The 18,906-nt window shown below is 37.8% G+C and overlaps 1 protein-coding gene across 4 annotated transcripts in view; it reads right to left on the bottom strand.

Annotated features, from left to right (window-relative positions):
• The window catches only part of LOC135195060 (transportin-1-like), an 89,164-nt gene that overhangs the window by 65,618 nt on the left and 4,640 nt on the right, over positions 1 to 18,906 (bottom strand). For 2 of the 4 annotated variants that reach the window (XR_010310060.1, XM_064221415.1), the window contains exons 2-6: positions 16,220 to 16,295; positions 15,635 to 15,729; positions 15,017 to 15,178; positions 11,213 to 11,343; positions 10,838 to 10,919 (exon numbers count right to left, since the gene is read on the bottom strand). Coding sequence is in view for 3 of the 4 variants with exons in the window: in XM_064221415.1 (XP_064077485.1) it covers positions 10,838 to 10,919; positions 11,213 to 11,343; positions 15,017 to 15,178; positions 15,635 to 15,729; positions 16,220 to 16,295 (546 nt within the window). In the remaining variant the exon portion in view is untranslated. Of the gene's footprint in view, positions 1 to 10,837; positions 10,920 to 11,212; positions 11,344 to 15,016; positions 15,179 to 15,634; positions 15,730 to 16,219; positions 16,296 to 18,906 lie in introns of those variants that run through there. The other 2 variants (XM_064221417.1, XM_064221418.1) reach the window with 2 other exon arrangements.

The raw sequence follows: 18,906 nt of genomic DNA, 5'->3' as shown, positions 1-18,906 counted from the left end.
GGGCAAGCCCAACCACCGAAGCTTACACACAACAAACATGCGCCCTTTTATCTTCTCTACCGCAAAAAACATTAAACGATATAACCTAACGAGTAACTTGGTTCTTCCTAAAACAAATTGACTTGGCCAGTACTTTCCAGCATTGTATTAAATGAGTCCAAATGCATCACTCTGTGTTCGTGGCCTTCTGCTTAGGGAAAAGTTTCACGATGGTTTTTACGCGCCATTGCTCTCTCGAGTGATTAGACACGTAGTTTTTTTTTTTCTCGCTCCCGAGTTCACTCCTACTTTCTGCAGGTGACAAGACGTGATTCCACCTCTTAGATTCTCATAAATACATCTCTACATTGGTCTATAAAAACACTTATTCGACAACAGAGTCCATTAATACTTAAACGCATACTAATATAATGAATAACCAACTGTCGGCAAAATCTTCAACGGCCAGACTCCTACAAAAGCCAATCAGGTGCGTATATCTCAAGACAAGTCGTACTAAAACGGCCCCTCAACAACATCAACAAAGTCCGTCAGTGAAATTCTTTGCTGGTTAAACCAACCTAAGTTCATTTTGTGTAAAGACTGTATATCCAAGCAAACCTGCTCAAAATACCTAGCGGATGTGACATAACACAGTATCTCTCTCTCTCTCTCTCTCTCTCTCTCTCTCTCTCTCTCTCTCTCTCTCTCTCTGAGGTTGCCCTAGATGCAATCGATATACACATTAATATGAAATACGAATAGCTCACAAACCAACAAGGATAAAACTATTCGAAGAGGCGGACACACTTCAAAGACGGTTAAGTGGAAGATTGTTGAGAACCCGTTAAAACCGGGGAGAGAGAGAGAGAGAGAAGAAGAGAGTAGATGAGAGAGACGAGATGAGAGCGAAGAGAGAGAGAGAGAGAGAGAGAGAGAAGTTGCGAAACATGCAGATGAATCCTTCCAAAGTCCTTAGAAACGAAGTAGGTTACTACCCATCACGGCAAAATGCCCCTCCAGGCTAATAAAATATAACAATGTTCACAAAGGATAAGAAACTGTGCTGAAAGAGACTGAGAACACACTGATTTCCCTGACAAGCTGACAATGGCAGCGGTTGTCACAACACTTAAACTGTTACAGAGTTGGTGATGGTTAGGATAGGACTGCTGTGTTAAACACTATCAAAACATGAGAGTATTTTAATAACCGTGTTACTTATGTAAGAGATATATTTATTCGCGACGTGTAATTATAGTATATTCATGTCCTATCAGTACATAGGAAAATAGATTAATTTTACGCAAGCCAAACAGGTTATACCCACTACGTAAATAGTGAAATAACTACCAATGATTTATGCATATTGATAAATTTACAACTACATATGCAATATCTAACTTCATACGCAAATACTGTACGTTGAATTACCCTCAGTCCTTGGCCTTGCCCAAGTCAAGCATCCTTTGAAAGATATAACGTACCACAAAATCTAACAATAAATCAAGTAATTACATTTACAACTCTTGATTATTTTTTTTCTTAATAAGTAGGATCTCTTCTTTGAGTATTTCCCTTTGTTTCCTCTTACCTCTTTCTAATGAACACCTTAATAATCTTTGGAAGCTTGAATCTTAAGTCAATGGAACCCGTAAGCTTGTTCCACATGAATAGGTTTCGTGTATCGAATAATAATAATATATTTATTAGTGTACCTATAACATCAGATGTCAGTCATCGTTTATGCAACTCTGCAAATGCACCGTACTTTTTTCATCATAGTAAGACATTTTGTTACCTCTTCTTGTTGGGAAGTATGTACAAGTGAATCATGTACGTCAGTACTGTGCTACACACATTAAAATACGGTGACGAGTATGCATTTCAATTTCATATTTGATACATCACAGTCAACATTCAACAAATGCTGCGTCTAACCTCACACATTGAATTCGGGTCAATTTAAATAATATACCCTTATTAGAAAGGCTCCAATTTTGAACGTATTTGTTCACAAACGAATGCGGCTGGTTCATTCCTCCCAATAAAATGACTTCAGACGAATATAACATGCCCAGTGAGTGAAAGGGTGAACGCGCGCACAAAAATAAATAAATCTGCATTAATAATAGGGTATGAGGAGTGCTTCGCCCACCCATCAAGGAAGATGAAGAGAGAGAGAGAGAAAAAAAAAAAAAAAAAAAAAAAGCTTAAGAAGAGCACTCCAAGACTCCTTGTACTCCATCTAGCGAGGGTCAAGTCCGCTATTTGAGAGAACACCCAGCCCCTTTCTCTTATGAGTCATATTTTCATATATAGTAATTCCTTGATGATCACATTTTCAGACATGTTGTAAAGTGTATGTATAAAGAGTCATGGGTATTCTCTCTCTCTCTCTCTCTCTCTCTCTCTCTGTGAGGGTGATTATCTTGATACGTATATATATATGCAGTTCATTCACGTAGTTCTGAAGTCTCACTCTCTCAGCATGACCAAGAGAAACACAAAACCCTGGTTACATTTTCAGGGAAGAAACAGAAAGTAACCTCGACCTCTGTATGAATCCAACGAAAGAATAAATCGCACCTAAATACCACAATCTTTAAGACACACTAGCAGATATTATATCTAAGGCTATGATTGAAGTAAAGCTTTCAAATAAATAAACAACCATCTTCAGAGAGAGAGAGAGAGAGAGAGAAGAGAGAGAGAGAGAGAGAGAGAGAGATTCTAAAAGCCGCAAGACAAGCACTTACACAAATGGAAAACAATAAGGCCCTTTATCTTAGGACCCAAGACAAATAAATGCGCCATGTCTGCAAAACCCGAGTAGGTAAGAAAGGAAAAGGCAAAAAAAAGCAGCACAGACGAAGGCGACCCGCTGCTTGCCGCCCAAACCCGAGCCAGACAACGAGTCAGTGTTTGTATATTATATTACACTAATCTCTCTGTCGACACACTGTCGCCCGTGATCGAGCGAGCTCCTTTCTTTTCTCATTATTATAAACAGCGCTGACATCAAATAATCATTTCAACTTTCATAATAGGCTCGTTCAGTTCAGTGTGTCTCCTCCCTCACTCAACCCCGGACCCCTAACCCCCTAAGCCCTCGCTCTGTTCTCGTGTTACAGCCGCCTTTCATGACTTATGACTCGGTCAATCTACCGTACTTGTTTGTTTATCGGTATGCACTCTATGCCGCTAACACAGCTTTCGGATCCTGGTGAACCGCTAACATTCCTCTACGATTCTTTTCAATTATGCAATAATATATATATATATATATATATATATATATATATATATATATATATATATATATATATATATATATATATATATATATATAAGTGTAATCATTATTTGACAAAGAGAATATTCTCCGGGCTGTCTCTCTAAGTCTAATTTGACATCAATACTTTAAATATTTTCATAAACAACGCCAGAACAGCAATGTCATGAACCACCACTATCTCAATCAACATTATTAAACTTTCATGTCGATTTAACAAAAAAATAAGACTCGCATATCAGCGCCTTTTCACATTCATACCTTCAAGATCAGCGAATCATGCTCTCCGAAGCGCAGAGAGAGAGAGAGAGAGAGAGAGAGAGAGAGAGAGAGAGAGAGAGAGAGAAGCGAAGTTGTCTCGAGGTGACCTGGTTCGTACGCATGCGTGATTTCAAGTGTTTTTTTATGAGGTATTTGCACGGAGTATCTGCATCTCGCGTCATTCTCCCCAAGATTAGCATCAGTCTAACACTCCTACGATTCCATACACAAAATGCACAGGTCACAATACAGTGCTTACTGCTATTTAGTGCGATCTTTCTATTCAACAATAGCACATTTAGTAAGAAAAATCTCACTGCGCAATGAGAGAGAGAGAGAAGAGAGAGAGAGAGAGAGAGAGAGAGAGAGAGGGAGGCACATCCGGTCCTTCACGCATACTTAAAATTCTTTCCATAACACTAGGCCAAAGCTTTGCACTTTCGTTGTGTTCAAAAGTTAACGATCGAAAGTGATCATATTAATAGTAGTCATGAAAGAGCTCTCAACCACAAACGAGAAAATCAAAATCGTCACCAGATTTCCCATTAGACACCGAACGAGCAACTGCTGTCTATGCATGTCAATTGTTTAAAAAAAAAATTAATATACTCGAAAACCTAAGGTTTTTTTTACGATGAAGCGTACGCACTCGGGTTCCTGAAAATAAGACGTTTTAGCCTGTACTGAAACCATCAAAATTCAAGAGACGGTAAGAACCATACCTGTGCACTACTCATAACAACGATTTCGTACAACCTAACAGCCCTCCCATCCCCTCTTCCCCCGGAATACGGTCCCATTACTGCATGGCTGATGGCTCCCACAAAACCCATTCAAATGTTTCGAGTCATAAGGAAGAACTTGTGCGATAGATGGGCAGTTTCGTCTCTTTTGTGTCGGCGATAACAAACGAAAACATCATGGGGAAGGATCAACAACAATGGCAGGTGACACTGCAACAATGACCAACCACATAATTGAATTGAACTGAAAATGGAATGAAAGCCAAACGTCAAGCACTGGGGCCTATGAGGCCATTCAGCGCTGAAATGGAAATGAACAGTAAAACGGCTGATTGGTGTAACTGGGGGAAAACCTCAAAGCAGTTGCAGTATGAAGCAATTGTTAGGAGAGGGTGGTGAACAGTAAGATAGAAGAGAGAATATGAAAGGAGATGCACTAAAAGGAGCGAAAGGGTTTGCAGCTAGGGGCCGAAGGCACGCTGCAAAGAACCTTAAGTAATGCCTTCAGTCCACCGCATGAGGAGCACTGACGGCACTAATCCCCTACGGAAACAACCACAATGAGAGAAACCCGAAGAGGAGCAGAATCCAAGAAAGACTTCATCCCCGACGCTCTTCCTCTTCGCGAACTCTACAGCTGCAGCACGACTTAGTAGTCTACGTACATGTACTTCCAAACAGCTGCCTCCTCGTCGCGGCACTTGATTAAGGACAGCTGGTTCAGCTTCCACCTTCCTCCGATTCAAAACAGCTGGAGTTCACACCCATCAGGAAGTGTCATGCCACTCAGGCTACGCTGTTGCTTTTGCTGCTGCTGCTGCTGCTGCAGCTGCTACTGGTGTCAATGCTGCTGCTACTAACATGGCTAATGCTGTTCACTGTTCCTACCCTTATGAGTTTTTTTTTTTTTTTTTTTTTTTTGGGGGGGGACTGTTCTGAGGGGTCCACAATAATAATAATAAAAAACCATTAATAGTTCCTGTATAACTTTAAAACTTTGCAAAACTTTCGAACTCTACCCTGGGTTCATCTTCAATATAAGAGAAAAAAAAAAAAAATTATGAGAAGAGATGACGACCCAGTCATTGCTGGACCTGAGATCAATGATATTAACTACTATATGTTGAAATGACTGACCGTGTCTTTAGGTCCGCTCTTCTCATTTCGATATATCCTGCAGCACACAAGGACAAATGTAACAACAATCCAAACTTAGAGAGAGAGAGAGAGAGAGAGAGAAGAGAGAGAGAGAGAGAGAGAGTTGAGTATATATTAGTTTAACCAGCCCACTGAGCTAATTAACAGCACTCCTAGGGCTGCCCCGAAGGATTAGATTTTTTTTACGTAACTAAGAACTAGGAACCAATTGGTTACCTAGCAACGGGACCTACAGCTTATTGTGGGATCCGACCCACATTATATCAAGAAAAATTTTTAATCACCAGAAATTCCACGTTGGCAGAGAAGGGAGTCGAACTTGCAGCTACGATCGAGCGAGCACGTAAACGTCGTCGACGAGAACAGAAGGGAGAGCGACGAGGAGAGAGAGAGAGAATGACTCACGTTGGCAAGAGCAGGGAGTCGAACTTGCAACTACCGAATCGGTAAGCGAGCACGTAAACCGCTCGTCCAGCGAGGAACGAGAGAGAGAGAGAGAGAGAGAGAGAGAGAGAGAGAGAGAGATTGCATCAACGCAATTTCTGCCGTTAGAGTATTATTCAAAATGTCCCAATGATACGTAACACCCACCAGTGGGCCTTATCTTATCACGAGATAAAATTCAACAAAAGCGTTATCGAGGACAAGGGAAATTCATCTAATCCATTTCGAAGAACAAATACATACGTGGAATGTTTTTTTGAAAATGCCACTCCGTTGAACAGCGAGTAACTGCACTATATGAACATCTTTCTATTATTGCTTGTGGTTACAAACTTTTGGTTATATCACTTACCAAATAATTATACTCTGTTTTCTTTTCATCTGTCCATCCGCCTGTGGTGTTTTTGTATGGTAACACTGCGTCCCGGGCTTTAGATAGTTACATTCAGCTTACATTCAACGATTATAATACCCTATTTCGAATATTAACGGTGTAATTCGCATACAGTAAATTATTAGAACACTTTTCAGTTGCAAATGTACACCCAGATATCTTTTTATTTACCTAAATCTTATACATAGCGTAACTATCTAAAGCCCGGGACGCAGTGTTACCATACAAAAACACCACAGGCGGATGGACAGGTGAAAAAAAAAACAGTATAGTTAATTTGGAAAAATGCTGACCATTAATTTTCTCAGCATACTGCAATGCAGTCAGTTAAGATGGAAAAATACTAAGCATAAATGTAGTCAAGTATGATCAGAGAAGAAATGAGGCACATAGACGTGATAGCGTTGCCGAAGGCGCGTCTCTATCAAAGAGATCACGATAAAGCTCTACCAGGGACGAACATTCACGCTCCAGATAATATAATCTCGTTTCGAGTTGAATCTTCATTTCTCGCTCAATGACTGGGCAGAAAAAGCATGGCACATGAAAGCAATCAATCCTGTAGTCAATGACAAAACTCCCTTGGAAGCAAAATACAACACTTGGCTCTAATTCTGCCCGTGTCAGCATTCGTCATTTATACAACACATTTCTGCATAAATACAAGTTACTTTCAACGTGCTGTTGCAAACCAAACCACCTCTCAATGCTTTTCCGCATTCCATACAAAATTTGCTCGATCCAAAATCATAGACAAAATGCTACCATTAAAATAATTGCTCCTGTTCAAAAAAGATTTAACTAGTTAAAAAAAAAAAAAAAAAAAAAAAAAAAGTTAAAAAAAAAAAAAAAAAAAAAAAAAACTTAGTTTGTCTACAAATAACGAATTTATCGCTATACAATCGTGTAATAGAGTCCACAGTTTCCCCAAAAAATCATTATCATTACTGTCATTACCATTGTAATGAATACTATGTGGCTATTGCCGATTATCATTTTTTATCAGGTTATCTCGTGTTATCTAGAATGTGTGCATTGTCTCTACTTTGTACGTATCATGTATAAAGCCTTGAGCAGAAATAAAATTTGTTAAAACTAATCTCCTCACAATAACGGGGCTCATGTTTTTTTTTTTTTTTTTTTTCTTAACATCGAGGGGACGGACGGTCAAGGTTATTCTAAACCGACCACCACCTATAAACAAGCCAACAAAGAAAGTAAAAATGGCTACGTATAATATCTTAAGGTGGTAAATATTAATGAATACTAATAAAAGCGGTCATGATTCACGATTCATTCTAAAAATAATAAGTGCCTCGCAATCTTATGCAGAAAAGAAAGCGCTTAATCGCAGTATGCAAAATGGCCGCGTCACACTCGCATCCACGATAAAAACGACGCGACTGAAAGTGACTGATTCAATCCTCCAATCTCCCAAAATCCCACGAACACATTTCTCCACACCACCTCCCTCTTCATGGGGTCCCTCTCCCTCCCCCTCCACCACACCGGTACTACTCCCCAACCTATCCACGTGATTAAATCGTATTTGAGCACGAAAAAATGTTACGATTTAAAGCGACATTTTGCGCGGGAACTGCCAACCCCTCCAGACTCGCAGGCAGCCGTCCTGCCGTCCACCACCACTCCGCTGACTAGTGGTGGGCGACGCATCCTTCTTGTAGATGAAATCTACTTGTACTTATTCCTGATAGTTCCTCCTGGTGCGTTGTCCTTCAACAAGTAGAAAATCTCTTTCACGCGTAAGCATAAGGGCTAGATCAATATATATATAGTTTATATCTAACTATCTATCAATCTATCGACCTATCTATGTAAAATATATAATAAAATTACTTTTGTTTGCAATAACCAAAAGGGTAGATTGGGGTAGACGAAATTGCCACCACCTGTGTGTCACCAGAATCGACGAGCGCCCTCCCCCCCAAAAAAACAATAAAAATCCATTACATAAAATGCCGGAGGCGAGGCGAACATCGCACCCCAAAATCGTGTTCACCACTATTGGCCCGATCCCTGGCAGAGGGCCCGACAGCATCCACGCAAATGTCTTGAATTATTTGTGCCGTGGCTTCGTTTGTTTACGTCAGTGTTCAGCCAAAATGGTTCAGACGTTCTATAATTAACAAATGTACCAACAATGAATAAAGTGGAATGTTTAATGCTAAAACAAAAATGCATGTTCCATATGAAAGCATTCGAATGGTATCAGTCACACGCACTGTTGGTGAAATAGCCTATTACCATTCAAGCCGCTGATAAACGATATCCAGTCGAAAAGAAACAAGAAACGAACTAACCAATGGAAAAATATATTCGTTGAATTATATCCGTCTACAATGCATTGCAAATGGAAAATGGCTGCCAACCAAAGTTTTATTCAACTGAAATACTAAACCAACGTCACTTCAACTTAATCGAACAAACACATGCACAAAAATGCCAACCCATAATTATTACCCAACACATTGGCAGAATACTATTAGCAGCCCATCAGCTATAAATAAGTACTACACTGCAGTTGAAAGAGATCCAAAATCCACATACAGGAGCAAAATGTCAATTCATTAAAAACAGTATTTACTAAATACAGAGATTGTAGGAGATTGACAGGGAATAGGAGATCCGAGAAGGAATCAATGAGGTCACCTGATATCAGTGCCTGAGAAGATAAATGGAAGAGATAACTATTATTGACTATTCCAACGAAAAGCATCGCATTTCCCCCAGGGGATCAGTCTTCAGAGGGGTGACGACCCGGAAGTAAACAGGCCGCCAGTTTTTGTTTCAAAGCGAGAGAGAGAGAGAGAGAGAGAGAGAAGAGAGAATTAAGCTCTTATGTATAATATGCAACATTCTCTCATATTTTTATAATAAAGATAAATTACGCTTGGTATTCTTTTATTATACCAATTTACAGCTCCAATATCCTAGTCGATCTCTCAACACTTCCATTCAATCAGCAATAACGAGCTGGGAGCATATGGTATTTATTTAAATGAGAGAGAGAGAGAGAGAGAGAGAGAATATGTCAATACTGCACAATTCAGCTTAAGTAAATGAAAGAATGGCGCAACACACAAGCAGAAATCATTTTGTGCACGCTTACGTCTCAAGTATAGTCTTCATTCCGAACTCCCTTAGTCGGCAACTCGATAAAAGCAAACAGGCCATTCGACATCAACACTTCTGGGCAAACCACTTACCCAAGCACACAGTCTTTCATAAGGCGTGCTCTGTCGCTGCTGAGTTACAGCGAATAAAAATAAATATACAAAACACAGATAAAAAACAACTTTGCAAAGCGTCCAACACCGACCACATATAACTATAAAAGGACGAGTTTCATCTTCCATCACTCACGATTGAGACAAATAGGTTTCTACTTGGACCAACAAAGGATGATGTGAATTCCTAAAATAGATATAAATATATGGAGAGAAAATACACTTTCTTCTCACCAGTTTAATACCAACCACTGCAAATACGTCTACATGATTTCTGAGAGCGTTCCTGCCACTTAACACTGCTCTTGCCGCCAAATTTCTGTATAGTACTATAGTAGCTTCCATGTTCATTTTATCAAAATTATGCATTCATATAAATACAGTACTCAGCTGAACACTTTCCTCAAATCCAAACCCCTCTACACACACACACACACACACACACAAACAACACTTATCTGGACTGCAGCTTCAATACTTGTCAATTCACACTTCGTAAGTTTCATCTCTCTATCTACAGATACCTATCAGACAAAGACTCAACCATTTATAGCAATTACATACAAGTTCCTCCAGTCATATTACTAGGCCTGTAATATCCATCATCCCATTATGATCATCCTTCTACAATTACACGCACACCCGTTCCCCAAATCACCAAATGAGCAGGAATTTCCAACGTCATTGGTCCTTTTATACGTTTCACCTGACCATTCTTTCAATTTACATTGGGACAATCCCCCTAACACAGCTTACCCATTTACCTTCAGTCCAAAATAAACCAAGTTTCCAGTCCAATTTTCCTAAAAAAAAATCCAACCATGCACACCAATATATTTCTTACACAGTAACGACACAAACATAGTCTCCCAAAATCCAACTCGCATATAGTAGTACACGTTGCTGTATTCTCCCATCACTTCACTAATAATCCTCTTAATGTCAAACTGGAATTACCCCAACCTTAACACAAAACCGGAGCATCAATAACATGGATACACTTTCTCATAAAAAATAACAGGACGAGAGAGAGAGAGAGAGAGAGAGAGAGAGAGAGAGAGAGAGAGAGAGAGAGAGAGAGAATTTACCAATCTTGCACTTACCTGTTGAAAAGTATCAATGTTGGCCATCAATGAGAGAGAGAGAGAGAGAGAGAGAGAGAGAGAGTAGAGAGAGAGGAGAGGGAGAGAGGAGGAGAGAGAGAGAGATAGAGAGAGAGAGAGAGAGAGAAAAAAAAGAGAGAGAGAGAGAGAGAGAGAGAGATTTACGTCTGAGAGAGAAGAGAGAGAGAGAATTTTACCAATCTTGCACTTACCTGTAGAAAAGTATCAATGTTGGCCATCAATGCCTGTGTTTTGCTGATAATAAACTGGTTAACGCAAGCAATTGCATGAGATCTGCAATTTCAAAGGAAAAAACAAATGTTAATACTTTACGACAAAAGAAAATAAGAACATAATGGCATACAAAACCATACTTTAGGAATACTATCACAAGAATATCTGTACTACAAGAGTAACCAAAATTGGCTTTCCATTACAAAAGGCTACAAAATATGAATTTTGTAATACAGATGTAGAATAGGAAGTGCATAAATCAAAAAAATTACTTGATAGATGTTAAAGGAGTTGAACATTTAATGAATTCCCTCCAGCTTGCCAATCGACAATTACAACTAGATAAAACTTACCTAATTTTTGAGGATGAATGTTTAAAAAACTCTAAAAATTTTGGGATGAGAGTATCCAAAGGTCGGCTAGGACTTTTTTCTAAAAACTCGCCACTATCCTCACAAATTTTCTGCAACGCGCCAAATGCTCCCTGCAATTGGAGATAAGAAAGATTTTAGCAAATTAAAACCATTATAAGAAAAAACTCCAACACCAAATTGCAAAAGTACTTACCATACCATAATGTTGCGAATACGTAGTACAAATGTATACCAATATATTTGTTGACATGTTAATGTTCATTATCTTTTCTTTTACAATTTCACAAAGGCATTTCATTCTATAGCCTTCCACACTAATTGTGAACACAAACATATAAGTACACCCTCTACTTCCTCCCAAGACTTGATCTGGGCAGGGGTACTGTTGTGTACCTAGCTTTTTTTTATGCTGTAAAATATGAATTCTATTCAATAAATTAATGGTAGCAATTACAAGGGAAAACAAATGTCCCTTCAACTAGGCACTTTCCTTTCATTTCGAGGCACAATACTCCATTAACAATGATACCACTACCTCCTGACCAATTTAAGTAATACTGTACTGTCTTCTGATATTCTAATGTTGGAAGCATTAATATTTAAACAAGTGTAAGATACTATGTCTACCTTTCAATTATTAAGGATTAAGCACCCCATAAATTCTATATACAACAGTGGTTCTCAACCAGGGGGGAATTTCCCCAAGGAGGGGATTTTCATTTTCAGAGGGGGGAAGTGTGACCACAGATTGGCAGGCTCCAACTGGCTCTAGAATCCCACAAAATGCAGTGTGCATTGGTCCACACTACTGAGAGATCATGTTGGACTTTCTCTCTGCTAGTGTGTGTGTGTGTGTTGTTATTTTGTAGCATATTACGTATTTGGCATGCAACTTTTGAGGCAGACAATTATTATATAAGGATGCATGGGCCAAAATAGGTTGAGAATCACTGTTATATACTTAGTCTCAATCTGAACCACATCTAAAATATTCTCACAAATGCTAAAAAGGGAAAAAAATAAAAAATTACAAAAATACCAGAAAAGACAATACATAAATGACCCAAAGTAAACTTCTTAACAATTACATGTAGAAAATATTACTATTCCATCCTTTATTTTCATTGAAGACTGCACATGTATGTATGCCTTCTCCTTTCAATCCTTCAGAGTATATGATTTTGGTGACTAGTAAGTGGAAAGTGTTAATAAATCATTTAGTTAATACACAAGAATATTTTGCAGTTTTACTAATTTACCGTGGTCGTTTCAAGTTTGCTATGGCACTTTCCTTTGTTCTCTAATGCTACTTCTATTACAGTACCTACTTCCAAAAATACAGCTGTATGTACTTTACAATTACTCACTTCATCTAATAATGAGAGAGAGAGAGAGAGAGAGAGAGAGAGAGAGAGAGAGAGAGAGAGAGAGACCTGAGAGAGAGAGGAGAGAGAGACGAGAGAGAGAGAGAGAGAGAGAGAGAGAGAGAGAGAGAGAGAGAGAGACTCAAGATTTGCTAGTTCGGTGCAAACACCTGCCTATTGATTTTCCACCAGATTCAGTGAACTGCTCCAAGGACAGTGCCTCTTTAAAATCTGACAACCCCACCCACCCACACACTACCATTTCACACACCCACATTTGCCCCAGCCCTCCATTCCTGCGTGGAGTCTTCCCTATACATCACGGAAAAAGAACAAAGAAAGCGCACCCAGTTGAATACTTGCACCTGATCGCTTCTGGGTATCATGTTCATGGAACATGCAAAGTTTGCTTTGGTCTTTTGAAATCTATTAGTATTTCATGTCTTGTGCATATTTTATATGGCTCTTCCAAAAATCCCAAATTTTAATTGCTAAATTCACGCCGCCTGTGAACAGTGAATTATTACTATAGGCAAAAGAAGCACCTAAGGTTTACGCCTATATATTTTTTTTTTCATTCAAGCAAGCTATGATATCCAAATCTAATTTTTGAACCAAAACAATGACTATACACATTGGTATCCTGAATCAGCAACCAAATGTAAATGTATAAAATGCTTATCACAACCAAGATAAACATTTGACCTTTGTAAAAGTGTGTCCTATTTACTCTGCATTATTCACACAATCTCAAGACAAACCACACCTTAAACAATACTACATGATGGGTACTGAAGCATTACAGTCACCAACCCAGGGCTAGCATACACTTAATACTCACTGTAACCAAACCCGGCCTAGTATACACTTAATATTCATTAGTTTGTTACAATGAATCCTGTACCAAAATTGAACAATGCAACTTTTATTATAAAAAGCCCTCTGTAATGAACAATATCCAGGACATCCCTATTAACCTCAACTAATAGAGCTTTATTCAAATTCTCTTGGCTGACAAATACTGTAGAGTACCTCCATTTTTTCAATATGTAGAGCATACTTACCAATGCTTTCATTCAAAAAAAATAAAAGGACCATACAGTTATAGTGACCTAAAACCATAAAAATACTGCAACTCCTTTCTTTACTGATATTAAAGCTTACACACAAAAACCAGAGAAGATTAAGTATACATTTCTATGAAATTGATAATACTATTGTACTGTAAATCCAATATAACACAACCAATCACTTACTCCTAGGACCAAAATCAGTGTACAGCCCACTGAATGATTCTGATTAATCAACTAGTGATGTAACTGTAGTCATTCACGAGATTCTTCTTCAGTGAGCTAGAAATATTTTTGTAACCTACTTCCACATATGTATACGTACATACCTTGCAAGCTTTTCATATCATTGTGCTACAGTAAACCCACAAGTCTCCTTACTATTTCTTTTATTCTCCTTACTATTTCTTTTATTAAGTGTTCCTCACTAACACTTCTCTCCAAAACCTGGCTCTCTTTACCCAAAAATACTTTCCTCACTAACACCTTTGTCACATGCTTTAATTCTTCTATGCTGTAGTTTACATATATTACTTCTTACAGTTTCCTCATTTTATTTCATCATCTTACTTCTTCACTATTCACTATCTTCTTAACGATATCTGCTATATCACCTCAATTCTTCCCGACTGTTTACTACCACCAATTAACGTCATATTTGGACACCATCCCAACTTTCTCCAACTACATAGCCTAGGACCCATACAAACCACACAACCAGACTTGTACATTCTAAACAGATCAGTTTCCAAACTGGCGACTAGCTTATACATCACACACCCTTATATGGCCCTTAAATCTATTGTAAGTTCTCTTGATTAATTCATGTCTGTTTTTCTGTTCACTAAAATACTTATGACAATACTGTACCACAAACAAATAACCCACATACATTTCCCTTGTCTACAGACAAAACTTGTTACTATTCAGGCTTTCTGTCCTGTCTTTTCTCATTTATGACTCGCCCACTGTCCTCTCCAAGTATGCCAAGTACCATTCTGCCCTTAGTTCATCTGATCTTTTTTTTCCGTATATTCATAAACTTGCATCTCACAATTAGACTTTCTGCTGTCATTTTCCAACTCACCCGCAGACCTAAACCTGCTAAGTACTATTAACCATAATTAAAAGTATTCTCTATAATTTTTCCATTAAACTGATACTGTACAGGTATTCATCTACTCCTCACCAATTTTTCCATCATCTAGACACTTTTCCTTAAACTTAGATATAACCTTACCAACCAGGACTACATCAACTTATCTAACAAGGTACTGTACATAAAGTACAGTGACTCAGTAACAGCATAACAAGTGTCAACCCTTCCCCAAATTTGCTTGCATACATACCTCACAGACATTATAATCTGCAGAGTCGAGCATCTCACATAGCCTAGGGAGGAGTTCTGGCCAAGTGGATAACTCTCCCTTTGACGCTGTAGTGGTGATGAGTATGCCCACAGTGGCCCGAATGAGCGGAGATGGATCCCCCACTGCTGACAAACATTCTGCCTATGGGTCAAAAGATATAATATATTCTTTAACAAAAACAACAAGACCATTATAAAAGAATGTATAAGCCAGAGATAAGAGCTCCAGAATTTAACCACCAATGAAACTAAGAAAGGAAAAAGCCACTTACCAAATGTGCTTATCCAAAGAGCATAAGATGGTCTTGCTCTGAAAGTGCTTTACCTATACTTGTGAACAAAAAATCAAATTCAGTAACCAAAGCCCAAGAAGATTCAACATAGGCATGAAAATTACAGTTTTGTACTACAACTCCAAGGAAGATGTACAGGATAGAAACACAAAGGGAGAAAAAATAAGGATTTGAGGAGCACAAAATAAAAGGTGAAGGGAGAAGAGGGTGGGAAGGGAAGCTGGTCAAATCAAGAGGAAAGAAAAATCACATGAATCCTTTGCATCCAAGGAAGAGAAAACTCAAAAGGTGTTCTTGATACTAACCTTAATAAATTGTGCCACATCTGGAGGGAACTGTTGAAAGTGGGCCTTGACGTTATTTTTCAGAATTAGCCCACTTAGGGATCTTGTAGGTTCATCTGGCAAAAACAAAAGGAAACTATGGTAAGAAAAACCGGGATGAAGGAAACCAAACACGGTGGAAGGGGAACCAAACGACAAAATCAAAGACGTGAGGAAAACCGTGAGGGGGAAGAAGTACAGCAAAATTTTTTGACAATGCATTCATCATCATCATCAATCATCGGGTAAGGAGGAGGAGGAGGCTAAGAAACAAAGCTGAATTTGCGCACTAAGACGAAAAAATAATAAAAGATCTAAGTCTGTACAGTAAACTTGTCAGTGCATTAGATAATAAAAATTAAAAATAAAAAATAAAACTGCCTACTACAGAACCTAGGCACAAACTAATGCGGAAACCCAACAACCCTAAATATAGTACGTATTACGCAGGTCAGAATAAATAAAAGAATTAAAAATAAAATCCAAGAGCCAAATTAAACAATTCAAGCCCCCAAGAAAAATATGGCCCAAGAAAGGCCAAATTTACTTAACTGTCGGAATAGTTACCTTCGGAAGTTAGTTTTGTGAGCACATATATGAGATATTTATTGAAGTCCGTAAACTTGTTTAGTTCTTCTAGTTTCTGAAAAAAGAAAAAAAAAATATGCATAGTACGTGGCTCTACCATAACAAAATTAAAATGAAAAAAATTAAACCTGCAGTGAAAACCAGAAATGCTAATCGCTTTGCTAAAGTTCCTTCACTAATACCAAACCTATTAAGGTAGCTACAAAACACTAAATGCAAGTGTGAAAATTCAATTTGTATAAACATAAATTAAAATAAAATGTTTTCTAACTCTGTCTGATCCCACTACAGTAGGAGAACTCTTACTACTCTGACAAAAAAAAAAAATTTAGTGAAAGAATTTTATGCAATCAAAGCAAGTCTTACTACAGTACATTTTATCATTAAAAATTATTATTAGCATGAAGTCGCTACCTATTACTTACTAAATTATGTAAACCTAGTGACAGTTCCCACTGCCTCTCATAAAAAAATTAATAAAATTACTTCTATACAGTAACATATGGAAATTTAATAAAAAAAAATAATAGATGAAAAACCGCAGCATCAAAATCTAAGCTCTAATTGGTCACTACAGTACATATTACAAGGATAACGTAATGCAAAATCAGCAAGTACTGTACCGCACTTCATAAAAACCCAATCTTGGTTAATCACAACCAACTCGCGAATCTGAAGCAAGAAATTTAAAAAACTATCTTGGCAAAGCAGTGCCAAGCAGTTATGAGACATAATAGCACATTACGTCCCCACTGGAAATAACAATGGCTTTCCGCAATATCCCTTCCACATCCATAGCCTCGATTTCATCCGCTACCACAGTCCTCTTCCCGCGTAGCTGTACTACTTCAACTTCTTCCTCCCTCCTCAAGTCTTTATTGTTCAGGCCAACAAAAGCAGCTCAAACACTGATAGTTCGAAGGTTAACTACTTGGAAATGCATAAGCCCTGATGGTCCAAAGATCCAGAAAATAAACAAATATGTAGCTCCGCCCCAGACCGGATGAGCTAATCTGGACATAAACCAGGCTCTGACCCAATGGTATCACCTCACAATATAGCAAGTTCAAAATTTTAAGTCTTGTAGCCATATGCACTAAGACTTTACAAGTTCCTGGGATTAATTCATACACAAATTTTTCAGTTTGTGATCCCTAGGGTTTCAGATAGAAGCAATCAAAAAGCTTCTTCTCTTAAACTGGCAAAAATAACATACAGTAATGTCTATACAATATAGATGACCGAGTTACACAATTTCACAAGATTTGTGTCTAAAAGAACTAATTCTTCATAAAGGTTCATGGCATTTCAGCAGACAAAATTGATACAAACACTGAGATTAAATATGCTTTTCAATTATAAATTCCATCACCATGAAAAAAATCTGCAACGAATTCTCATCCCTTCATATCTGTGATCACCATGAAAAAAATCTGCAACAAATACTCATTCCTTCATATCTGTGATCACCATGAAAAAAATCTGCAACAAATTCTCATTCCTTCATATATGTGAAGTACAGTAATCAACAAAATAAACATACTAAATTCCCTAAGGAATCTGCTATAAATTTTCATGGAACAATGTTACTCTTGAGTATTTAAAGGAATTTTACTTTGATATGAAAGATATGTACTCATATATAGTAGTAATCCTTTGTATGCATCTTAGTTTTATAATTGTTGAATAAGGAGTTCTCTAATGGGTCCCCAACTTCCCACATACAACCAACACTGAAAATGTTGCATAAATTGCAAACCTTTAATAAAATTCCACTAGCACTGAACTATGGAGCACATTTCACATAAGTTAACTAATCCTTAAATCATTGTGCGTACAGTGCATGAGTGACATTTTAACTACCACTACTAAAATCAGTCCTCATTCACGAGCACAGTGTTAGCCTACAAACATTAAAATATCAAATTGTCAGGTTTTCCCTGTATTATAGTCAAGGCATTTACCAAAAATCCTCCCTAATCCTCCAAGAAGTTAATCTCTGCCCCAAATCTCATCAAGTCCAGATCTTTAGCTAAACCCTTACATTTTTTCTGCTCAATCATCCCTGTCTTTGCCACTCCCAAATCTACTTCTTCTTTGCTCTTGTCTATTCTCAGAATATACAAAATGGATTAAATTAAATTTAAAATTTTTATCTAAAGCACTTTTCATTTTTCAGACAAAAATTTTCAGAGCCACACATGCAATGCATATATAACAGCTTAATAAAGTCAACAACTTACCCCAACTAAGCATAAAAACAAAACCCTAACTTGGGGCTTTAGTGTTTGAAACAAACACAATACAGAACAATTCTAAATGTTTACATTCACTTCCTGTATGCAAAATTGCTAAAATTTTATTCATTGTTAAAACTTTAAAATGTCATAAAATGTGCAACTGCATCATGAGCACCTGAACTGTATAAAAAAAATGGTTAGCAAGGGTATATAAAATTTTAACAGCAGTTCCATTGTTCCAACTTTTCAAAAATTTTGACATCAGATATGGAGATGTAACTTATATACGTATACGTACTGTGCACGAATGCAAAACCAGGTTTTTTTGTTAAATAAAATAATGCAGCAAATTGCATGGCTAACCATAAATGAGTAGAAAATATCAACATATTGCAATGGGACACCACAGAAAATCACCAGCTACAG

The sequence above is a fragment of the Macrobrachium nipponense genome, chromosome 15 (genome assembly GCF_015104395.2).
Source record: "Macrobrachium nipponense isolate FS-2020 chromosome 15, ASM1510439v2, whole genome shotgun sequence".
Classification (NCBI taxonomy): domain Eukaryota; kingdom Metazoa; phylum Arthropoda; class Malacostraca; order Decapoda; family Palaemonidae; genus Macrobrachium; species Macrobrachium nipponense.
Note: the sequence above shows the minus strand (reverse complement) of the source record. Positions and strands in the feature narration are given on the sequence as shown.